General features: G+C 36.6%; 4 protein-coding genes and 2 non-coding genes across 6 annotated transcripts; 2 read left to right on the forward strand and 4 right to left on the reverse strand.

The window, feature by feature from the left end:
• Nucleotides 1-9,823: 9,823 nt before the first annotated feature.
• Nucleotides 9,824-12,171, reverse strand: LOC121988815. The gene is made up of 8 exons (XM_042542491.1): nt 11,731-12,171; nt 11,505-11,642; nt 11,341-11,409; nt 11,040-11,111; nt 10,872-10,954; nt 10,654-10,785; nt 10,211-10,424; nt 9,824-10,122 (listed from the first exon to the last, which is right to left on the reverse strand). The coding sequence occupies exons 1-8, from the start codon at nt 12,118-12,120 to the stop codon at nt 10,078-10,080; spliced, it is 1,143 nt and encodes a 380-aa protein (XP_042398425.1). The 5' UTR covers nt 12,121-12,171; the 3' UTR covers nt 9,824-10,077.
• A 1,055-nt stretch (nt 12,172-13,226) lies between these two features.
• On the reverse strand, nt 13,227-16,513 carry LOC121988816 (V-type proton ATPase subunit c''2-like). Its single transcript, XM_042542492.1, has 4 exons — nt 16,290-16,513; nt 16,103-16,180; nt 13,756-13,926; nt 13,227-13,672 (listed from the first exon to the last, which is right to left on the reverse strand). The coding sequence occupies exons 1-4, from the start codon at nt 16,391-16,393 to the stop codon at nt 13,501-13,503; spliced, it is 525 nt and encodes a 174-aa protein (XP_042398426.1). The 5' UTR covers nt 16,394-16,513; the 3' UTR covers nt 13,227-13,500.
• Nucleotides 16,514-16,966: 453 nt separating this feature from the next.
• Nucleotides 16,967-18,632, forward strand: LOC121988817 (GDP-fucose transporter 1-like). Its single transcript, XM_042542493.1, has 3 exons — nt 16,967-17,052; nt 17,141-17,240; nt 17,451-18,632. Exon 3 carries the CDS (start codon nt 17,468-17,470, stop codon nt 18,497-18,499), a length of 1,032 nt encoding a protein of 343 aa, XP_042398427.1. The 5' UTR covers nt 16,967-17,052; nt 17,141-17,240; nt 17,451-17,467; the 3' UTR covers nt 18,500-18,632.
• Nucleotides 18,633-20,662: 2,030 nt separating this feature from the next.
• Nucleotides 20,663-20,734, reverse strand: TRNAD-GUC. Its single transcript has one exon. It is a non-coding gene; the product is annotated as a tRNA-Asp (tRNA).
• A 240-nt stretch (nt 20,735-20,974) lies between these two features.
• On the reverse strand, nt 20,975-21,046 carry TRNAD-GUC. Its single transcript has one exon. It is a non-coding gene; the product is annotated as a tRNA-Asp (tRNA).
• A 1,750-nt stretch (nt 21,047-22,796) lies between these two features.
• LOC121988818 (acyl transferase 7-like) lies at nt 22,797-24,695 on the forward strand. The gene is made up of 2 exons (XM_042542494.1): nt 22,797-23,312; nt 23,698-24,695. The coding sequence occupies exons 1-2, from the start codon at nt 22,878-22,880 to the stop codon at nt 24,535-24,537; spliced, it is 1,275 nt and encodes a 424-aa protein (XP_042398428.1). The 5' UTR covers nt 22,797-22,877; the 3' UTR covers nt 24,538-24,695.
• Nucleotides 24,696-25,886: the final 1,191 nt, after the last annotated feature.

Here is a 25,886-nt window from a genome sequence, read left to right on the forward strand (position 1 = left end):
TTATCCAAGTAACCGAAGGGGTATAACTGTAATTTTAACGTCTGTTTAGGAGAATTTCCTGACGACATAAGAGAATATGATCCAGATTTACCCGAGGAAACGTGACGTTATCTGTGCAGAGGACAAGGATGTAAATCATCAACAAAATCTAATAAATCATATTCGAATAGAAGAGATGTAAATTGTTAACATGCCTTAGACAGAGTAATTAGAAATGATGAATTTCAACAATGCTTGAGCATTGACATTGAGAATTATAAGGACAAAAGGTGAATCGAGAGTATTTGTTAGAAATAGTTAACGAGTAATATCGTCGGCGATAATCATTGTAGAAGGTGACTGGTGAATATTATGGAGAAAAAAATTACTGTTAAATTTAGCGCTATGATATTATGTTACGATAGATATACACTTTATTAATAATAATATGTAATATATAAATACTATTACGAAATGAAAAATAGAAAATCATATAAAATAAAATAATATAAAATAAATAAATATTTACTTAATAATAATTATTTTTTAATATCAGAAAACTTCAAATTCATCCGTCTCGTTTTAGAAAATCATATGCATGCATTCAGCTGACAACAGTTGATCCATGATATAAAGACAACAGCATAATAATATATATATATATATATATATATATATATATATATATATATATATATATATATATATATATATATATATATATATATATATACTGCACGATACGTACAGTATATGACTGTACGCGTTATGCAGTATATCATAATTTTTTTTGTTTTTTTTAATTTTGATTAAAAAATAAATAAAATATATTTTTTAAAATTTTATTAGTAGGATTCAGACATTCTAATTGGGATATAATTTTTCAGTTAATTTTTTTTAAGATTTTACCTCTAGGATTTAGATTTTCAAATTGAATTATAATATTTAATTAAAAAAATTAAAAATGAAATAAATTTAAATATTTATGAAGTATTATAATATGGTAAAAGGATATTTTAACGTAGCTACTTATAATGTAATATTGTTTTTTTAATTCAAAATGTCTGTGTTTTGTTATTTTTTTTATAATTAATTTTTGAATTAAAAAAATAATTAAAATATTTTTTTTTAAATTTTATTTTTAGGATTCAGGTTTTGTTTTATAGTATCAAAGCTATTTTTTTTTAAAATTTTACCTCTAGGGTTCAGGCTTTGGGTTATAATATCAAAACTATTTAGGGTTCAAGCTTTGGATTATAGTATCAAAGTTATTTTTTTTTTGATTTTACCTCTAGAGTTCAGGCTTTGGGTTATAGTATTAAAATTTTTTTTTTTTTATTTTTACCTCTAGGATTCAGGCTTTGGGTTATAGTATCAAAGCTATTTTTTTTTTTTAAAATTTTACCTCTGGGGTTTAGGTTTCCCCATTAGATTATAGTATAGTTTAAAAAAGAAATTAAAATAAAATAAATTTAAATATTTATTGAGTATTGTAATATGTTGAGGGAATATATTAATGTATTAAAGATTTATGTAAGAAAATGTTTATTTTTTAATTGATTTTTTTTAATTTAAAATATTAAAAAAATCAAAAAAATCCGATATCTGATATCGTGCGCCCACAGTCGCGCAATATATATATATATATATATATATATATATATATATAACAGATCCGCTGCGGATCTGTTCGTGCAGAATGCTGCGGACCTGCCCTCGTGGCAGGTCCGCGTCAATCTTATAAGTTTTTATTAATTTTTTTATACCAGCTCCCAACCCTAATTTCCGCAGCGGACTTCTGCTTCGTCTCTCGCCGACGGCTCCTTCCTCCTAAACAGAGTCGAGTCCACCTTCCTCCTTCGCACCCGCCGTCTCTCGCCGCAGAGGAAGCTACGAGTCCTCCGCACGAAGCTCTACTTTCGCACTTGTTGAAGAGGAAGCTAGGGTTTTCCCACGTCGCGACGCACTTGTTGAAGAGGAAGCTACGAGTCCTCCGCTTCATCCTTCGTCGCGACACACCCGTCGAAGAGGAAGCTAGGGTTTTCCCACGTCGTCGCCGTCTTTTAAGCAAGACTGGTAACACGATCCTGCATTCTCATTTCTTCTTTCACCATTCCTAATTTCTTAAACTACTTAATACATTTTGTATAGACTTGATTAACTTCTGATTAAACCTCATTTCTTCTTTCACTTTTCTTAATTTCCAGCATTCTCATTTCTTCGTTCACTTCAAAAATTTAATTACCTATGATATCTAATTTTGAAAACATGGGAATAAAGGTGACAATTGTCTGTATCGGGCACCTTTATTGTAAGTTAATTTTATTGTAGGAGTTGATTGATAGGGTTCTAATGTGTAACACTTGCAACTTGGAAAAAAAACAGAGGATGTATTAGGCAAAACACTGATTGGGGTACTAGAATTATTGAGAAATGGCTTAAACAACAGTGATTTATTGTTATTGCTACTGCAATATTCCTGTGTGACACATGTGTCCATGGTTGTATTTACATGATCTTAAAAAGTCAAGCAATAATCTTATCATACACTATAATTTTTCTGTTGATAAAATCATTTGGTTACTGCATTATTTCTCTGTTGGTGCTTAATCTTTTGATCAAAGTTGATCATAGTCATGTATACTTGTTTACTTGGCTTCTTTGCAAACTCATATCTTGTAACTTCATGCGATGCTTCAAATTTCAAAGCCACTGTTGAATCTGTTGATTGTAGTCCTGAATGGGCTTAAAATTGTGGTGGGTATGAATTGAGGAAATTTAGGTATTTTAATGCAAATTGTGGCTACTTTTAATGCAAATTGGTCAAATTTTTTATAAAATTGTGTGATTTCCCCATTGCTTAAGCAAATTGCTATTGTTTAGCTTAATTTTCTCAAATTTTACTTTTTAGGTTGCGCTAGAATGACTTCATCAAGTAACAGCAGCATCAATCATACCAAATATGAAACTGTGCGATGCAGGGACTACGGACTAAGAGCATTGGTGCTAGTCTCTAGATCGATCAAGAACCCAGGAAGACTATATTATGGATGTAAGCATCATGGATGGTTAAAGTGGGTGAGGTCTGATACTGGATTAAATGGTTAAATGAAGACACTAATGATATACATTTTAAGATGTTGCCAAGAGTTGAGTCAAGGGTGGTAAGTGAACACATTACTTATCCAGGATATAATAGGGGAAATTGGAATCTACCGCTTATGGTCTGGATATTAGTGATAGTGAATTTAATTCTTTTGGCTATATACTTGTTTTGTTTGTTGGTTGGTCTAGTTAAGTAGTGCTAGTGTTGTAATGTGATAAAGAAATGTAATTATGGATAATGTCGACATTTGTCTTTTTTTAATTATGGATGGATATTAGTTTTGTGTTATGCTTAACTTGATGATCTTAAGTTTACTATTTTTCAAGTCTTAACTTTACTATTTTGTAAATGCTTCATACAAATCTCACGATAATTGTTGAAATTCTCTGGCCAATTCTTCTTATATGTCTGTTGTTCTTTGGATCAACCTCTTGTCCGTGGCCATGTCTTTGTATGTATGATTTAAGCTCCTTGCGTACTCGATCTAAAGGCTGTAAAATAAAGTTTGAACTTAAGCACTTTGTCTTATTCCTTAATTTGAACTTAAGCACTGGCATGATATCTGCAACGTAAAAAGCTCACACACACCACATTGTTGTGGATCGGTCAGCAGACCGATCCATAGCCCTCTGGACCGATCAGGACGATCGGTCTGTGGACCGATCAGCCTATAGGTGGATCGGTCCACAGACCGATCCCCTATTGTCCTCCGAATCCCATCGCTCCCATCGCTTCCTGATCGGTCACCAGACCGATCAGATAACCCACAGATCAGAAGCGAAACAGACAGTGTTGTGGATCGGTCAGCAGACCGATCCATAGCCCTCTGGACCGATCAGGACGATCGGTCTGGGAGGCTTCTGATCGGTCTGTGGACCGATCAGCCCGGTCCCCTATTGTCCTCCGAATCCCATCGCTTCCTGATCGGTCACCAGACCGATCAGATAACCCACAGAAAGCTACTGTTTGGTTACTGATCGGTCTGGTGACCGATCAGATAACCACAGTATTACTGGATCGGTCTGTTGACCGATCAGATATCAATAGTATCACTGGAGTATCATTGAATTTGCGTCTGATGAGAGACTTTGATGCTTCAGACAATGGAGTATCATTTTTTCCTTGTATGCTCGATCTTTTCACCCGTGTCTCTAATATAGGGGTAATACTCCCAATTGGTTGAGAAAGAGGACAAGAACTAGTTTTGGTCGGAATTGAAAGTCTACGTGGTGGTTTTGCAGCATTATCCTTTCCGGACACATTGAATACAATTATCAGCAGAGTCCTCTAGCTTCAGATACCCGTTACAATGGAACACTGAACTAATTATAAATATTAACAGCCCAAAGGTAAGTAATAACCAGGAACACTAAACTAATTGAACTTCAAGAAACAAAAACATCACAACAAACCAATTTAAATGTCGTCGATTCAAGACACAAAATTACTTAACGAAATGAAATAGTACATAAGATGTAAAACCCAGTTCACTTTCACTAAAAAAATACACCAACCATATTTTTAAAGCCTTGATAAAGGTAGAGGTACAACACAAGAAGTTCCATTGGGGTTCAACCCTTCACACAACATAAACTGATAAGAGATTTACTTCCAAGCAATAATAGAATTATAGCAGTAGTCCCTATTGTAGGCATGGATTAAGGTTGTTAAAGAAGCCAAAGCCGGTGACGCTCACTACTCCCAGCCTGGTTTAGTTATCAACTAATCCTTCACTGAGAGACATTATCTTCAGTTGATTAATGCCGGCAACAGAAAGGTATTTCACCCGGGACAAGGCAGTCGCAATCTTTTGAAATAGAGCCTGAAAAAGTAAGCATTCTAAAACAGTATGCATTAGAAGTATGAATTCTATACCAGATTCTTTAGAAGTATGTATTAAATACAAAAAAAATGCACTAAACCAATCAAACATATAAATAAAGGAAATAGATGAATACTAACCATAGAAAATTACATCTTAGGGCATGCCACTAGAACCTGTAACAATAAAGATAATTTATTAATCTCATTTTCTCAATAAACAATAAACCACTATAATTTAACTAATTAAAACTTTGTTAATACCCGTTATAGATCCCAAATCAAGTTCATATGTGTCGTCAAGATTGATATGATTATTATCTCCAATTGATCTGATAATTTACACATTATCAAATACAAAATATAATAAAAATAAATTTATTTGCATGAACAAATATAAAAAAAATGAATCGGCACAAACCCTTGTTGCAAATTGGGACAGTTACGCTTATCATGTGATACTCCTCGCTGTCCGCATCCACGACAAAGCCTAAAATTTGATGTAGATTTCTCCTTTGATGATTTTAATCTCTTCCCACATCCCTTAGTTCTTACTACAGAAGGATCAATAATACCAAGGCTCTCATCAATGGAATTTTTTCTTTGACTTCTATCACTGCATGTTGTACTAATGGACATCTCTTGAATTTTATTGTATATACAATCGAATTGTTCATCCAAGAAGGTTGTCCTTTCATTACTCAAAGATGCATCATCAACTAACACAGAAGCTTTATAGGATAACCTCGAATACCTCGACATTAAATACCTTTCTAAATCTGGATCATCAATGACATTTTGCTCCCCTAAAGCATATATTGCTCCAACTTTTGCATTTCGTGTCCATCATTTAAGTATATACGTATAGGCAGATGAAACACTTGGTTGATACGAAAAAAAGCTAACATATGTCTGCATGGAATGCCCTCAAACTCAAATTTTGTGCAGCTACATGATATGTAATCTCTTTGTTTGTCATGCGTGAGAACTCTTGATTTTGAGGAAGAAGAACTTTGAAATTTCATCACGTGGTAAACCGCTGAGTCAACTCCTGTAAATGTTTGTTGCACATAATAACTATGACTCTCGGTCATTTCACTTTGGAACTCCAGCCATTTCTTTTTTGTGTACAGCTTAACCATTTGAGTTTCCATTGGCCAAGTTGTATTAACCCTGGGTTGCTCATTCATATCAATATGGTCCGCAACTAACTCATTGTGTCTTTGATGTCTCAATGCTCTATTAAAACATGTGATAAAATCCATTAATGAGTTCTTATTTGAGACATATTTCTTGAAAAATGCATGCGAGCCTTCAGATCTTTGGCTACTTGACATTCCTGCAGAAAATACATGACTAAAATATGTTGGCACCCATCTGTGTCTCAATTCATACATCAAGGACAACCAATCATTTTTCTCTAAGTTAGCATCCTTGATAGTCTCTTCCCATGACTTCTCAAAATCATCAGGTGTTGTAGAATTTACAATGACGTTCTTTATGCTGTGATAGTGACTTCGAAAAGTCAAAGGGTCTAATTTATCTGGAAATTTATTCAATATGTGCCACAAACAATATCGATGCACCGTTTGAGGGAAAACTTGTGCAATTGCTTTTGTCATAGCAGGATCCTGATCAATGATGATAATGTTTGGTGCACCTTTAGGCATAGCTTCTGAGAACTTTGTAAGCAACCAAACAAAAGACTCAGTTTTCTCATCACTAAGAAACCCACAACCAAAAAGAATTGTCTGATGATGATGATTAACCCCTATAAATGGTGTCAAAATCAGACTATATTTGTTGATGTTATATGTCGTATCAAATACAACTACATCACCAAATACACTGTATGCCCTCCTTGATATATGATCAACCCAAAAACACCTACTAAATCTGTTATCTGAATCTGTCTCATAATCAAAGAAAAAAGCTGAATTTTTCTCTTGCTCAGATGTAAAAAACTCTATCAGTGATTCGGCATCAATACCCTTTTGTTCATCTCTTAGATTTCTCTCCAAATTTCTAATATCTCTTTCTGTGCAGCTGACTCCCTCAGGCCCTCCATACTCTATCTCCAATATTCGCATTTGTTGACAAGTTGGTACATTGGCCTCTGAAAACTGTTTTGCCAATGTTTTCTTTGCTGCTGAAACATTACGATGTGAGCGTAGCAAATGCACCTTTGATGGAGTCGAGAGTGGATGATTATGGGTTTCTATGAAGTTACTGACAACCCAATTAGGTCCAGTCTGTTTCTTTGCAAATGCAATGTTCGACTTACAACCCGTTCTAACTGCGCCACGTGCTCTTTACCTTGATACATTATCAACTTTTGCATGTTTATTCCACCGCATTATATCTGTATGACCCTCTTTAAAGCAAACAATTTGTTTCCACGTCACTTCATTTGTTATCTTATTTTTCTTGCTTTTGTTTATCCTTGAACTAAATCCAGCTTCTCGTGCATACTGGTTATAGAACGAATATGCATCCTCTAGTGATGAGAATTTCATTCCAATTTTTGGCTTTCTATCATCTGCAACTTGGGGAATGAATTCTTGATCATCAACTCTATTTTCTTCCATTTCTGAGAGTCCTCGCATTATATTTGACAATAGATAAGAAGATAAATAAATAAAGCCAACTGGAGATATCTAAAGAAACGAATATCTGTACTTCACTAGCTAAGAAGCAAATATCTGTATTTGACAATAGAAACGAATATATACTAAAGAAATTAGAAGTCAAGATACTTTTATCAACAGAAAAATTATAGTGTATGATAAGATTATTGCTTGACTTTTTAAGATCATGTAAATACAACCATGGACACATGTGTCACACAGGAATATTGCAGTAGCAATAATAATAAATCACTGTTGTTTAAGCCATTTCTCAATAATTCTAGTACCCCAATCAGTGTTTTGCCTAATACATCCTCTGTTTTTTTTCCAAGTTGCAAGTGTTACACATTAGAACCCTATCAATCAACTCCTACAATAAAATTAACTTACAATAAAGGTGCCCGATACAGACAATTGTCACCTTTATTCCCATGTTTTCAAAATTAGATATCATAGGTAATTAAATTTTTGAAGTGAACGAAGAAATGAGAATGCTGGAAATTAAGAAAAGTGAAAGAAGAAATGAGGTTTAATCAGAAGTTAATCAAGTCTATACAAAATGTATTAAGTAGTTTAAGAAATTAGGAATGGTGAAAGAAGAAATGAGAATGCAGGATCGTGTTACCAGTCTTGCTTAAAAGACGGCGACGACGTGGGAAAACCCTAGCTTCCTCTTCGACGGGTGTGTCGCGACGAAGGATGAAGCGGAGGACTCATAGCTTCCTCTTCAACAAGTGCGTCGCGACGTGGGAAAACCCTAGCTTCCTCTTCAACAAGTGCGAAAGTAGAGCTTCGTGCGGAGGACTCGTAGCTTCCTCTGCGGCGAGAGACGGCGGGTGCGAAGGAGGAAGGTGGACTCGACTCTGTTTAGGAGGAAGGAGCCGTCGGCGAGAGACGAAGCAGAAGTCCGCTGCGGAAATTAGGGTTGGGAGCTGATATAAAAAAATTAATAAAAACTTATAAGATTGACGCGGACCTGCCACGAGGGCAGGTCCGCAGCATTCCGCACGAACAGGTCCGCAGCGGATCTGTTCTGTATATATATATATATATATATATATATATATATATATATATATATATATATATATAATTAGAAGGATTTAGACATAATATAAGTCACTAATTACTACGTACAGAAATGTGAAATTAGTATTAATATTAGTCTATCACTAATATTTTAATATTTATTTGTTGGCATTCATCTAGATATAAATGTTGATATATTTACTTATAAACACTCGGCATATTAATAATCAGCAAACCGACTCACTTAATTGCATATTCGTCCTTTCATTAGTCATTTTATCCTATACCATAATGATCTGAATTCATGTTTACAAAAATTGAAAATATTTTCTTTGTTAGGTAAAATTTATTTTGATATTTATACATTTTTTTCTTAAATAAATCATGGATTATTATTGAAAAAAAAACTATTATATCATAAAAGTTTTATTAAGTTTGCTTTAAACTTTTTAATTAGCTCATTCAATTATTGATTTAATTAACACATAGCATATTTCAGATTATTCTAATATTGCAGTTATATCTAAAATACCAAAACAACATTTTTTTCTTAAATAAATAATTGTTTTTTATTTTAAATTAATTAATTGATTAATTTTGAATATAATTTTATTCTTTTTCATTTCTACTCGGATAAATAAAACTTCAGTTAAACTAAATTAATCAAAATCATTAAACTTATCAGTTAAACTAAATTAATATAAATCACTAAAATTTAATTCAGTTAATTAAAAATTCAATTACTTTTTCTAAAATTATCAATTTAATCCGTTCGATTTCAATTTTAAAAATAAAAATTTAATTAAATTGATATTATGAATTGAATCGAATTAAAATAAAATTAAATCAAATCAAATCAAATCAAATCAAATCAAACTATTAATTTAAATTAAAATACAATTAAATTAAATCAAATCAAATCAAACTATCAATTCGAATTAAAATAAAATTAAAACAAATCAAATCAAACTAGAACCAAATTTTGCATATGATTTGATTCTTTTAAAATGTTCGGTGATGGTTCAGTTTAAACTAATTGCTTATCCCTATCCAGACCACAGTCGGATTGAAGAACACTTTCTCTTCTCCTCCTGCCAATTTCCTTCTTCTCCTCCTGCCAATTTCCTTCTGAATAAACAAGATAGCATATTTCAAACATAAACAGAAAAACAAAAGTAATTTTGTTTACAAAGAAAATTTTCAGATTTTTTTTTCATTTCTAACTTTCTCTTCTGTTTCCTCTTCCTAATTTTTTTCCTAATAAACAGGACACAACAAAAAACAAAAACAAACCTAATGTCATGAAACAAATCTGCAACTATATGCATATACAGTTTAAGGAATCCCTCAAGGCTTCCAAATATCATTTCAAAAACAAGTTCTTGATCAAATGACGACGAGCAAATAATTAACTAAAACTTTGCACACGAAAATGGACTTGAAAAAGAGGACTTCCGGTTCATATCAGTGAAGAGACCATAACCATTGGAAGTCTCTCTGCAGCAATCTCAACTTCTATTCCAGTGAAAACTCATTTAGCCATAGCAGCACCTCATTCCTCTTCCATCCCAAAAAATAGAATAAAAAGATCATACTCATTAGGAGCTTTAAATAGGACATTGAGCATAGAAAGAGAAACCATACATACCATAACAAAGCTGTATGTGCTACCAGGATCATTATAACGAGCAAGCAAACACCCACTTCGAGCACTCAGACCGTCTTTAAGTAATGCAGACCGTAGTTCTTTCTCTTTAGCAAGCACAATCTCCTCAGTTGGTTTTCCGCTAAACTTTGTCCCTGCAGCAATCCCACCTTCCACCTTTTTCAAGTTAACAGCTTCAGCAGTAGGAAATGGTAACCTGAACAAATGAAGTTTCCTATAAGCTAAGAACTTTATTCAAGTCACATCAAGCTATGAAGGCAACGGATGAACCAACAGTACTATTGATCTTATGAGAACATTCAGACTTCTTAATATTCAAAAACTAAAATCTTCTTCTACTCCACTCTGATAACTACTTATCGATGGACAACATATATAAACTAGTCATAAATGGTGATGTACTGAAGTGGCATTACCAAACTTACCTGTCCAAATCTTTGTCCATCGGCAAAACAATCTGAATTGAAACTTTTGATAATTTGTCATCAATAGCCTGAGTAAACACAGGGGTGGTCATAGGGATCTTTTCAGCTGACGAATTCTTGCCAAAGATGTACCTACGGATCACATATTAAGGATACATAGAATTAGCAAAAAATCAACAAACTGTTAATTCTAGCTGAATTAAAGGTTTCACACTAACCCAGCTACATCATTAAAGCCAGATGAGCCAGATAGCTTGTCTCCTTTAGTTTCGACCACCACAAAGGGTTCATACTTCCTTATCTGTCAGAAAAGATAAAGATTAGCACATTGATGCTAAAGTAGAATAAAGACTGAATGAATTGTACCAACAACAATAGAACACTACCTCATAATTTGCAGTTCTCTTCAGTACCAAGTATTCAGGAGTGTCCAAGTCTGGAGTTTTGTAAATTCGCAGCTACACAGAATGACAATCTTTGGTTGAGTGTTAGATAATTGTAATGCATCTACATTAACAATTTGGCATATCACAAATGGTGACTAATCAGACGAAAAAAATAATTCTATCAATAAATCTTTTAACCACTGGGCTTAACCAGACAGAACATATAACCAAAATTTTCAGTGACAATTTTTGTTGGTTACTAAAACACTTTTTTTTGTAGTGATTATAAATGAAGATATACCTGTTTCAGAAAGTCCACTAAACCTTCAAAAGAGAAATACTCATTGTTTTCGATCGAGTCCCAAAGATCCTGGAATTAAAAAGACAAACACTTTCCAATCAACAGAAAGACCAAGAACTCAAAAGTCTTGAATATGGAAATTGATCGAGCAGAAAGAAGCTGACCACATGGCTGCGAAACTTTTGAGTTAGAGGGTTGACGCCCATGATGGATATTCCTGTATAGACAAGTTCTGGTTTCCATGGAAGAAGAATAAACTTCATCGCCACAGTCCATCGTGTAGTGATTTCGTAGGGTCCCGTCTATGAGAATGATGGGAATTCAAATTAGAAATAAATTTAGAATCCAAAAGAAGAAGAAGAAAAATTAAAAATTTCGTGCTAGAATTACCTGCCTTACGAAGTGGAGATACAAATTAGGGTGGTAGAGGAGCTTGAGGAGGCGGATGTTGAACAGGTACCCGTCGATGGTGTCGTACTTCGTGATGGGATCACGGAACACGACGCGGTCGTCGTACATGGTCCGGTCGATCCCTTGCTCGTCGAAGATGTGGGGGAGGTCGTCGTAGAGGAATTTCACCAGCGCATTTGCGTCGGCGCCAGCGGTGGCCGGTTCCACCGAGCCGCTAGCCGCAGCGCATCTTCTCCCCGAGAGAGGTCGTCGAAAGAGGAAAGGAACAGATCTGGTGCATTTTCGTCCAGAGGCGGGTGGAAGCCGGAGGCCGGCTGGGACCTGAGTCACCTGACGTAGGAGATGATCGGAGAAAGCTGCGCACATCATTTCTCTCCTCTACTGTTTGTCCATTGGAACTGCGGGGAGCTAGTTTATTCGCCTTTACTTTGTCTGTGGGGTGAGCATATTCGCTTTTGCGCCCCCGCATATTCGCCTTTGTCATCGCTAGAACTAGAACTGTAAATGCACCAAACGTTCATGAACAAGTTTGATGTTCGACTTGATAAGAGCTTGTTTATGTTCGTTCACTATACATAAGATTAATTAAACAAACAAGTTTGAACAACTCGTTAAGCTAAACAAACAAACTTGAACACATATGTGATCAGATTGTTAACGTTCGTGAACAACGTTCGTGAATAACATTCGTGAACAATGTTCACGAACCATATTTATTAATAAAACTCTTTTCAATATGCTAAATAAATAATAAAATAAATAAATAAATAAATAAATTTAAATTATCAATCTTAATAACCAATCAAATAATTAAAAGTTTCAAATAATCAAACAACCTTAAATTGAAAGCTTGATAACATCTAACGAACAAAGCTCAAGCCAAGCTCGAACCAAGCTCAAGCCAAGCTTGAATTGAGAGTTTGATAACATCTAAATGAACCAAGCTCAAGCCAAGCTTCAAACAAGCTCAAACTCATAAAAAATAAATCAAGTCAAACTTGAACATTCATTTCAAAAGCTTGGTTCATTTTGAACTCGGCTCAGTTCAGTTATCTTTTCAAACAAGCTTGAACATCTCAAAGCTCGACTTGTTTTATTTACAGCCCTAGCTATAACTACTTTATCCAAGTAATCGAAGGGTTGTAACTGTAATTTCAAGGTCTTTTTATGCAGTTTACCAAATAGCGTCTTTTAAAAATTTTACAATTTTTTTATATATATAAAAGGCCCTTCGCATTTACTTTTACTTTCAGTGCATCCTCTAATTTATTTATCCTCTAATTTATTTATTTCTTTGTTTAAATGGGCCAAAATATAGAACTAAAATATTTTTCATAGATAAAAATATAAAAGTATTTTTGGATAAATACCAATGATGACCATTGTTTCCATACGGTGCTATTACATAGTGATACGGAAATAACTCATCTATCATTTCAACGAGGCTGCTCCAAAATGCACAGCAGATAGAATAATTTACAAGAAATTCGTAGATTTTTTGAGTTCATGAATAGTTCTTACGGTAGATTCTTACACACCGGTGGTAAAGTCAACCAGTTGTCGAGTCAGCCATGAACATAATTATTTGGCTTCAAAGATAAGAGGAAAAAGAAAACCTCAGAGTCGAGATGCCACTGCACAAAATGCAGAATCTCGAATTAAACTTGGCAGCAACTACAATAACAGTTGATTTGGTGATTATTATGATTCCAGGTGATACAACCACAAGCTCAATGGAGAAGTAATAGCTCATGCTGTCTTAGCCGGCCATGTCGCTTGGGCCGACATGATTATACCAACGATCACACCAAATAAACCGAGCGCGCTTCCAAATATTTCAATCACCAGAATCTTTACGAAAAGCGTGGAGTTCTGAGCATCAGATAAAGCACAGCTGCTCCCAATAATTCCTACGCAGAGGCTGTGCAAAGATGGTGAATCTGTCAACAAGCTGTGATCCACTTGAACTTAAATTGTAAGACAGATGGATGTGGAAGAACATACCCGCACATGAGATTAGCGAAACCCACAATAATCCCAGAGGCAAATATAGCATATCCAGCTCGAAGAGATTCAGGATCATATATTTTTGATGTAGGAACACTTTCCAGTTTGGTTTGCAAAATGATGGCAACAATGACACCATATATAGCGACAGCTTCGCAGAAGATAACACTGAAGACAACGTATAATCACTTTAGGCATCATAAATGCTAGGATTGGAAAATAACAATGATAAGTATTGTTTCCGAGAAGTTAACTAGCATACTCTTAACTGGTGGCAAAAGGATTAGTATGTAAAGATATGCAGAAAAAGTCAAAATAGAGTACGCTAGCCAAAGTTACACATAATCTTGCTTTTTATTTATAGGTGTCAAATCAAATTGTGTAAGTTCTTTTACATCAGTGCTAAGATAGAATTTAAGTGTTAAAAGTGTGAAAATATCAAAATAAAGGAAGATATAACAGAAATATTATTAGTGATTAAGCCTTTTATAGAGTTGAGTTATGAGATAGATTCATGTAGCCCCATTACCTAGTGGGGTAAGAGGAATGCCAGACAAGAAATAGGTGATTATTCATTTACAAACGCTTAAAAAACTGAAAAGCCATAGTTGCCAAATTTAAACTACTTATATGATCAATTGAACTTTTGTGTGTGGAAATCCTTAGGTATGTGTCTAGGTAGAGGATTGAATCTTATAGCCTGATTAATTGGATGAAACTTATGAGGGAGAGGATAGAGAAGATCATACAGCCGATGAGTCTTGTATGTAATTTTGTGATCCTTTCCCTTGTATCTTCCATCCAAGTAATCAAACCCCTGTGCAACTGAATCAGCATTGTCATTATTTAAGCATTCAATTTTCTTGCTTTGTTTTTCATTTCAATTTAAGATATAAATGTTATAATAGCTGCATGTTGTAAATTCTGATACGTAAGTGCACTCATATTATTATGTTTGTGAATTGCTACTAGATTTCTAGCAAGCATCACTTGTATAATTATGGAACTCATAACTTGTAGATCTGTTGTCATACTTATTAGTATCAATGTCTCATCTTGATTTTTATTCTCCCAGAAACATTCCTAGATTTTATTTAGCTCACGATTCACCCTCTCTTGTGATTGGATTCTACTTCCATTTGATATGAGCATACAAACTTTTATTTTACATTTTTGCACATTCAAGTTCATGTGAATGAGATCATATGGGGTACAAAAGGATCAAAATTTTCCACCCCTGTGCTTCCCTCTTTAATGGCACTACCTTTTTTTTGGGGGAACAAGTGTTTTCTATGTATTTAAAACTTGGAATTTCATAAAATTAGAATTCAGATTCCTATGCCAAAAAAAGGGGCCCCAAAAGAAAAAGATAATTGATCATACCATAATAACTAAACACAATCATTTTCTACAACTACTCCACTTCTAATAAAATCAATTCTATAGGTAGCATTGGTACATGTTTTTGTCAAAAATCTCTAAGTTGGTTCCAGAAAGCATTGCAGTTTGCGGAGAAAATTTTTGGATTAGGTTTTAGGTGCCACTAGCTTACACAGAGTTCCAACTTGTGAGTTTGAATTTTAAGTGGCTTTCTACGAATGTGTAGAGTTTGAATCCACATAACGACATTGTTGGGATGGATGACTTTAACCTTGTTGCTCCCACCTCGAACAAGGTTAGTCTCACATCTAATGTGATTTGGCATTATCTAGTGGTTAAAACCAAAAAGTTCCACCAATTTCTTAACGTTCTAATACATGATTATCAACATTCCTCTAAGAGGGCATATCCTAGCGATTAGACCAACAAAACCTAGCTATATATGAGCACCCATATCTTGCCAGGTCAGTTGCAATCTTCCTAGAAATCTTATTACAATTCCACATTTTTCCAGTTACAAAAACTACACTGCTTGGACTGTTTAGATGCCAAATCTACGAGCCCAAGTAAATGAACGACGTAATAAAATGAAGGTGAGCAAATATTGTGCCATAAATAATTGCAGTAAATAGATAAGAAATTCTTTCAAAGTCAAGAAGATCCCATTCAAACACAACTTTGACAGGAGGATTTGCCTATGGAAGGGCAAAATAAAAATAATCAAGTATTATAAGAACATGTAAAAACAGCAACGAGTTGACCACAATACGTACGCAGATCTACATTCAGTGAAAACGGCATCTTATTATGCTATTGAACCTCTAGGAGAATTAAAGAAAATGGAAACCTATATTTCCAACATATACATACAGTGATGAAAAACGTGCCTAAGGACCTTTTATTGCAAAATAGAAATAGTAAATATAGATCATAAACGAAGTAAGAACACAAAATTAACACGCACCTGATAAGATTTTTCGATGTAATTCTGGGGGCCTTGATCGCTGCGCCGATCAAGCTGCTCCCGGTAATATAAATCCCCCTGGAGGAATCAAGAGTCAACAAAAGAAAATTTATTAGATAGATCAAGTAAAAACTAAAAAAAAAATGAAAAATTAACAGGAAAAATAAAAGGAATTCGTTCGTCGAACCAGGCAGCACCGAGGACGGAAACGCCGATGGAGATGGCGATGCCGATGGAGGCGAAGGTGTAGGGCGAGATATGCGTCAGTGCGCGGAACCAGGAACTCGTCATCGTAGCAATCCCTTCCGAGGAGATTTCTTGAAGGGTTCGGTCGAGGTCGAGGTCGAGGTCGAGGTCGAGAAGAGGGGAAGGACGATTCGCCCTAAGGGAAACAAGGGGCGTTTTGCAAGTATTCCTGCCTAGAGATTGTCCAAATTGCCATAAAATTTATAATTATTTCAGGAAAACACCCTTTCAAGATTGCCATTGTTTACCAGGAAGTTTGGATCCCGAGCCACTTTTGAAATAAAAGGTAAAACTATTAGACGGTTTCATACTTTCTGGGGGCATTTGTCCTAGCGTGATGATAAATGGGAAGATCAGACATTTTACCTTCATTAAAAATTGACTCTAATATTTATATTATTGAAGTAATTATCAATATAAATAAACTATACTATGTCAACCGTGAGGCAACCAACCCTGATCCACGAAACATATAAAATATAATTTCAAAATTAACTAAAATCGATGAAAATAATATTAATTGATTTGTTCTAGACACCGCATGTGGGGATACCCTTGGAATTACGTTAGGGTCTAAAATGTAAAATTCCCGAAACGATAAATACAGTTTCCTTCTCGTACTTCCTTATCGCGCAGATTAAGACTTGGAGTTCGAGGTTTGGAATAATCTGCATCTTCTTCCTCTGCGGCTCTTTTACGATTAGGTTTGCGATTCGCTGTATCAAATCACTTTTCTCTCGGTCATGATCTTTGATCGTATCTTTATGGTATGTTTTCTCACTTGTTGACCAGCATTTCCCCCAAATTTTGTGGCTGCGACGAAGACGTAGATATCAAAACTCCCTGGAATCATACCTTGCGGAAGTTGATCTCTTCTTCTGGAGAGAAGGAGGCAAGATAAATGTTGATTTATTACGGTTTTCTTATCTGGATCTTAGTCTAAGATGCTAAAACCTTTGTTTTATATTTCTGATTTTTTGCTTTGGATCTAACTTGTGCCTAAAATGAAAAAGATTTCAGCTTTTTGTTTCCTTATAGTGCTGAATGGCTCCAGTAGGTAGAAATATTAAACCTGAAACAAGATTGGCTTTGGTGCTTGCAGAAGCGGAGAACATAATCATGGACCTCACCAAACTTGACTCCAAACAATATTATGCTACGAGTAGCCTTGTTGTAGGCTATGCTCTCTGTTCTAGTTTGCTCGCTGTCATCAATAAGTTTGCCATTACAATGTTCAATTATCCTGGCCTGTTGACGGCATTGCAGTACTTGACCTCGGCTCTTGGTGTTTGGGTTCTTGGGAAGCTGGGTTTTCTCCACCATGATTCATTTAACTTCGAGACAGCCAAGAAGTTTTTACCTGCAGCAACTGTCTTTTACCTAGCCATTTTCACCAATACTAATCTCCTAAGGCATGCGAATGTCGATACTTTCATTGTGTTCCGGTCCCTGACTCCCCTCCTTGTTGCCATTGCTGATACCACCTTCAGAAAACAGCCGTGCCCTTCAAAGTTCACTTTCTTCTCTCTTGTGGTTATTCTCGCTGGTGCAGTTGGCTATGTCATGACTGATTCAGCATTCAATCTCACTGCATACTCTTGGGCCCTTGCTTATTTGGTAACTATCACAACTGAGATGGTTTACATCAAGCACATGGTCACAAACCTAGGATTGAATACATGGGGTTTTGTCTTCTACAACAATCTTCTGTCCTTAATGATGGCACCGATCTTTTGGATTATTACTGGAGAATACACAGATGTTTTTACTGCCTATGGATCACATTCAAAGAATTGGTTTGATTCTGTTGCTTTTGTGGCAGTAGCTTTATCTTGTGTTTTTGGATTGTTGATCAGTTTCTTTGGGTTTGCGGCAAGGAAAGCAATATCTGCCACTGCATTTACAGTTACAGGTGTTGTCAACAAGTTTCTTACTGTTGCAATCAATGTATTGATATGGGATAAGCATGCAAGCCCACTTGGTTTAGTTTGCTTGCTTTTAACACTTGTGGGGGGGATTCTGTATCAACAATCAGTTACTGGCAAAGGACCAATTCCGCATGGATCTGCACTTCCTAAGCAAGCAAGTGTACCAGTTAAGGTTGACTCTGGAGATGAAAACGAACAGTCAGGTCTCTCCGGCAAGAATTAAGCTGTATGATCTCTATGTAGTAGAGTTTCCTTCTTGTCTTGTAGGCAAACTTGTGCTACAATACTTACTTTTCCTATATGGTAAAACTTTTGATGATTCATTATATTAGAATTTTATGGTAAGATTTGATTTACAGTTTCATACTAATTGGTTTTCCTGTTGACTGTTTAGGTTAATTGTTTTTCATCTGTAATGTCATTCTACATCTTTGGAAGAACTTTTTCTAATTTTCAAAGAGCACTCTCTCTGAAATTATCATTCAGTGCTTGATATCTATTAAAATTTTTCTCTGTATTACATTTTGGCATGGATCCATTGGTTGAGTTCTTGATTACCCAACAAAAGTTATCTGGACTGCATAATTAGGATTGACAACTTACATTTACTTGTAAGCTGTCACTAATCATTTATGACTTTTAAGCATAATATCCAACCAGATGTTAGATAACTTTGGAGATAAACTGGTTCATTAACTCATTAAATCTAGATTAAGTGAAATATGTACCATGGTTGCCTTAATAACTCCCTACTTATACTTGGATAAGAGTCGGTGGATTCAGATCATTGACTTGAATTGTTGAACCGAGATAAGCAGGAAAACTCTTGAGTGGCAACAAGATAAGGCAACAAAGATGCAAGGATTCTGTGAATCACATTTAAGCTTAGAGAGGAATAAGCTCCATTCAGCATCATCAAGGTTGTTTAAGCTAGTGCTAAGTCAAGTAGACGACGGATATTTAGAAAATAAAACTTAAGTATGCTCATGTGCCCTCAGACCTGACCATTACCTTTATGAGTTCATGAATTTGGAACATATGTTTATGTGAACTCAGGCCTATTCCGAATTCATGATTGTGTCGACTCATTCCAGTGGTGCCAAGTTGTAAACTTAAACAGGCCTTCAGATCGATGCATGAGTACCTGAAGATGAAATGATTGATTCACACACAGGTTCTTCTTTGCCTTCATCCTAAAGTTATAGAATCCTTTTTAGAAATTATGTCACACTTCAGCCAAGAAAGAAAAGGTGAGTGTTAAATTTTGTTATTATACTTCTCTACATAATATCTGAGCTTCTTGTTAAACTCATCTCAATTACTAAACTCATGTGTAGTTAATTTAGTTGATGTTGTTACTCAATATACAAAAATATTTTTTAAAAAAATATAATAAATTTTATATTATTCCAGTTTTATATTAAGGATGACATCACAATTTATTTATGGCATAATAAGCATTGCAGTATATCCACATTCATTATAATTTTGATGTATTTTTGACATGGAGCGCTGCATTTGCTCCATTCCATTATTATGTTATTTTAAATCAGAGACAATTAATCTAAATTTTGAAAATTTAATGGTTTTCTTTTTATGACATGTGACTTTAAGGACACATAACCCGTTGCCTCATTAAGCAATAAAAGCTAGAGAGGTGGTTAACATCATTTTACTGCAGAAAAGAAAAAGAAGAATTAAGTAAATTTATATAAATAAAAAATTGTTTCGGAATTTGGTCATCTTTTTCTCTAAATTAGGATAGTCACTCGCTATCCTAAATCTCAGAAGGGACTAACGAATAGAGACATTTTGGGCATAGACTCCGTTCGGATCATAAAATTATTAATGATAAACCTGGGAAAACAAACTAGAACAATGGATATTATTGATCTCGTCCAAATTAAACAATAAACGCGTGCGCGGTGCGTCCAAAGAAATGGTTCATAGGAAACAAGTGGCAAATCTCTTTCTTCCCTCTTTAGGGAAAAAGGGCAAAATTAAGCGGCATTTGAAATTTTAATTGGAAATTATTTATCCAAATCATTCTCTTCCCTCTTTAGAGAAAAAGGACAAAATGATAAACGCCGTTGCGGGGATCAAATCCGCGTCACACACGAGTGACGGGGAGGAATACTCACCACTTCACTACTACCAGGATAGATGTTGGGATTAAGATACACTATTATAAATTAAATCCATTTTTTTCCTTCATAGTAGGGGCAAAATATAACGCCGTTACCGAGGATCGAATTCGGGTCTCCCGCGTGACAGGCGAGAATACTCACCACTATACTACAACGACCATAATAACCCTATCCTATAAACATATATAAATTAAATAGACTGTCTTCTCTCATAGCTAAAAAGGACAAAATAATTATCACGCCGTTGCCGGGGATCGAACCCGGGTCACCCGCGTGACAGGCGGGAATACTCACCACTATACTACAACGACAAGAGGTGCTGAATTTAAGCTATAAAATACTATATATTAAAATACTTTCTTCTCTCATAGCTAAAAAGGGCAAAATAGTTATCACGCCGTTGCCGGGGATCGAACCCCGGTCACCCGCGTGACAGGCGGGAATACTCACCACTATACTACAACGACCATATATGCAGAATTTAAGCTATAAAATATTATATATTTAAATACTTTCTTCTGTCATAGCTAAAAAGGGCAAAATAGCTATAACGCCGTTGCCGGGGATCGAACCCGGGTCACCCGCGTGACAGGCGGGAATACTCACCACTATACTACAACGACTACTGATGCTTAATGTAGGATATACTTTTTTATAAATTAAATACATTTTCGCCTTTGTTAGATTACAAGATTTTATTTAAATAGATACCGCCATAATTTTTTTTTAAAAAAATGATTAATTATGTTGGGTAACGTCGATCCTGGGGTGATCGGTCCGACCCCATGAAAGTTTTCCACCGATTATCAGGGTAAATCGGAAAACGCTCGCAGCGGATTGTCCAGGAACTCAGTATCCTTTAGTTGCGTGTCCCATTTTGAAGAAAAATTTCTACAAATTTATCATAACTAGGATTCAAATTACGGATGTCTAAGTGATAATCTTAATACCCTATCACTGTACCATAACCCAGGGACATGTTACTGCATTACTGCTATTCAGTTTGTAGATCATTAACAAATTTGCATACTATTCAATAAGCAAATCGAAATAATAACAACACAAAACCATACTAATGTAGCTAACCTTAATGACTCCATTTGGTTCAACTTTAACTCTTTACATAAATAATAAATTCAGATATAAACCAAATATTAATTATCTAAATTACAGGCTAAACTAAATCAATAAACTGGATTTTTTTTATTTTAATCCATTTAGCTTGGTATAATCTATTAGCTTAAGTGAATACATCCAAACAAGTTTACTAAAGTTCCACTGCCTGTCATAATGGTAAATAAGAAAAAAAAAACAAATGGGGAAAGAAAAAAAACTCTTTTATTTATTTACTAAAGTTTTGCAAGTAGAAGTATAGGTCTGAAGCAAAAATTTAGAAAGAATCCAATTCAATATTTGATAAATAACTTTTAGTTTAATGTTTGTTTCATGTACATTAATAGCATGTATATTTAGTATGTTTCTGACATTTTGAATCATCAAGAGAAACTTTGTATTTTTTTTAGGAAAATAAAATTAATAATAATTTTGTCTGCAAAGATATCCAATGGAGACTAATTAAAATCTATCCAAAAGTAAAAAAAAAAGTGCCTGTAATATTAAATTTAGTATAAATAATATTGTTTTTTTTTAAAATGCACCAGACCTATCTCACACTACATGAAACATTGACTTGGTCAAATATTTTGAAATTATTTTATAAAATAATAAATTTTAACTATTTTTGTTTAAAATGTTGAACCTTTTGTTGAAATTTCGCATTAAACATGCCATTAACCTGATTTGACTTAGCCAATAGATATTTACATGTGTTTACTCTTTCAATCTTTGACTCATGGCTACCTAAACTTTAATTGCCACCTCATAAACACGTAGATTTTGCTTATAATTTGGCTTCGTTTACTATTAAGAAGGCTTATGATCCAAAAATATTGAAAATTAAAAAAAATAATAATTTCTCCAAAAAGACGAGGCAAATTCTAACATCTTGATCGCAATTTTAGAGTCGGCTTAAGTAGTTATGCGGAAACAGTATAAAAGATGGAACGGAAGGATCAGCTCTAGGAAACAGGATGGATGGGGTGGGTCAACTGTCTCAATTGGGTCGCTGGTGGATGAGTTTCACACGCATAGTGACATAACTAATATCGACGCTTTAGAAAAAAATATTAATAACAATAATTATTATTATTATTATAAAGTAATATTAATTAGCAACTACTCCTTAATTAATTTTGAATTAACTTAAAAAATATCTTTTTTAGCGATGATTAGACTTCCTCCAAGGCACGTGCTTGCTGCAATACGAAGAATGCGAAGTGGTCCATGGCCTCCGTCTATATAAACTCTAACCTCGCCTTCCCCATTTCCATGGCTTTTCCTTCGCTTCCTGTTGCTTGATTCCGTTTGACCTCGATCTCCTCCTGCGCTGCGGCGATGGCCGGGACTGAGGTCGCGGTGACCCGGCTGTCGTGGGATCTGGTGGTCCCGGCGGAGCCAACACCGGCCGGCCACCTCCGCCTCTCCTGGCTCGACCGATACCCCACCCAGCGCGCCCTCATCGAATCCCTCCACGTCTTCGACTGCGGTGGCGACGGCCGGGACCCGACGGCAGTGATCCGGGTGGCGCTGGCGGAGGCCCTAGTGTATTACTACCCGCTAGCCGGGAGGCTGGCGGAGACCGAGCAGGGCGAGCTGCAGCTCTCCTGCAACGAGGGCGGGGTGTGGTTTGTGGAGGCCGGCGCCGAGTGTGGCCTCCGAGAAGTGGATTACTTGGAGCACCCCATGATGATCCCTAAAGATGAGCTGCTGCCCCGCCCCTCGCCGGAGATCGATCCGGCGGAAGAGGATAGCTTGATTTTGATGGTCCAGGTTCGATCTCTTCTTCTAGTTTTGACGATTTCGTCTTTGGATCGAAGTAAGAGTTTTAGATAGAAGTAGTGGAAATTGGGGCAATCGTCCACCACCGTCGAATTCGTAGATCTAGGTTTTGATAGACGGGGAAATATTCGAAAAAGAAATTCAAAATTTGACTTACTGCATTATTAAAAACGAGTTCATTGATGGATGCGAAATTTGGGGCATTGCAACATCAGTCTTCACCTAATATTGTTTTTTTGTTCTGTAATAAAAAAATTAAATGTAAGAAAAAGATACAAATCGAACCAAATAAATGGACCTTGAAATTTTCAAGAAAAAAGTTATTTTGTTATTTTGTTGCAGGTTAATTTGATTTTTATTTTACCCCATATTCTAGGTAACAAAGTTCGCGTGTGGCGGGTTCGTCGTCGGCTTCCGGTTCAGCCACGCGATCTCCGACGGCCCGGGAGCGGCCCAATTCATCAACGCCATCGCCGAGCTAGCGCGCGGGGTTCCGCAACCCACCGTGGAGCCGGTGTGGTGCCGCGACGCGATCCCCAACCCACCCAAGTTCGTTTCCGGGCCGTGCGCGCTGCCCACCGACGTCCACCTCCAGTACCTGATCATGGACATCTCCCCGGAATTCATCGGCCAGCTCAAGGCCCAGTTCTTCGATCAGACCGGCGACCGCTGCTCCTCCTTCGACGTCATCGTCGCCAAGGTCTGGAAGTGCCGGACGCAGGTCATCCGCCTCGCCCCTAACGTCGACGTTCACCTCTGCTTCGCCATGGACACCCGCCGCTTGCTGCAGCAGGTCCTCCCTGCCAACGGCGGCTACTACGGCAACTGCTACTACATCATGAAGGTTCAGGCGGCGGCAGGGATGATCGCCGCAGCTTCGATCGCTGAGATCGTGAAGCTGATCAAGGACGCCAAGCGGCGGCTGCCAGTGGAGTACGCGAAGTGGGCGAAGGGCGAGCTGAAGGAGGATCCGTACCAGCTGACCTCTGCCTACGAGTCGCTGCTCGTCTCCGACTGGACCAGGCTGGGTTTCGCCGAGATAGACTATGGCTGGGGACCACCGGCTCACGTCGTCCCCCTCACCAACGCGGACTACATCGCAACCTGCATCCTCGTCCGCCCCTCCGCTCCCAAGCAGGGCGCGCGCCTCATGACGCAGTGCGTCATCCGCCATCAGGTCGCCGCCTTCCGCCAATCCATGATGAGCTTCAGCTGATCTCTGTAAACCGCCCAACGGCGTCGCCTCTATCGAATTTCTTTTTTTTTTAACATTTATTATTTTTCCTGTTTTGATTTTTAAAAATTATGTGATCTTTAATTAATCTGTGGATTTTTTTCATCAATTCGTTGTATATGATTTTTTATCTTCTTTTCGATAGTTGAAATTGTCTTTACACCGCTAAACTTTGGTCGTTTTACAGTTTACGTCACTAAACTTTGTTTAACTCCAAAGATTAATCAGTTATCATCGAATATTCATCAACACTGATCTTATTCGAAAATCATGAAGAAAGCTAGCTAGAGATATAACTTCTGGGTTAATCACATGTAGAGCTCGTTTCGCTCTGCAACATAAAAAATATTAGTACCAAGCTAGGGAAAGGGTCCCCGGCGTTGGTCCTCCGATACTCAAGTCAATCACCAAAAAAATAGAAGGAGGCGGAACAACAGTAAGTACAGACGTGAATAGTGAATAACGTGTATCTCCGCCAGTACATAGACCCCCTTTATATAGCGCCCCAGCGGGGGACGTGTACACTCCTCAAGACGTAGACACGTTCTCCAAATTGTTCTATGAAATGACATGTTAGAAAAGTAGCTCTGACACCATACCTTAACGGGACACACAAATCCCTGATAAGACAGTAGAAGCTTCCGTCGTAAGATCCGTATGTTAATCATGTCTCGTTGTCTGTGCCACTATCTCCCAAAAGACATCAATAGATATGAGAGGGGTCCCACTACTGGACCGAGCAAAGGGGTCGCTCGGTTAGGGATCCCCGCTCGGTAGACCTCCGCTGCTTCCATGCAATGACTTACTTCAGTAGATTATTTCAGTCTGAGTAGGAGAGCGCTTCAGTCGCCTTGACATTCTTCGCTTCATGATGAGCATATGATGTGTTTTACCATAGTGCTCTTGGTTGTACAAGTGTCCAGCTCGAACAAGTCGCTTGTCAATCGGACACTTCAGCCCGACCAACAACTGCAGTAGACCTCCGCTCGACCCACCTTTGGTGAGCCCGCTAGTTCTCTGGCGTTGACCGCCCTGACTTTGACCTCCACGTTGCCCTTAATTTTGACCTCCACGCCATCTGCTACCTCCGCCCGTGACCCACACTAGCTGGAGTACCCCTTATCACCGCATCACAAGTCTTCCCCTAAAGTCTAGTCGAAGGAGAGGTTGTAAGTCTAATTGACTAGACAAGTAGTGTCTTTGGTGACCTCCTGATCAAGCATTCTCTGTTCTCGAGCTTTCGATCGGATTATAAAATCTTCTTAGTTGTCGTTCGGCTTCCTTTTACTACCCTGAGTGTGTAGTTGCCGCTCGACTTTTACTCCATAGGA

The sequence above is a fragment of the Zingiber officinale genome, chromosome 6B, assembly GCF_018446385.1.
Source record: "Zingiber officinale cultivar Zhangliang chromosome 6B, Zo_v1.1, whole genome shotgun sequence".
NCBI classification, from domain to species: Eukaryota; Viridiplantae; Streptophyta; class Magnoliopsida; order Zingiberales; family Zingiberaceae; genus Zingiber; species Zingiber officinale.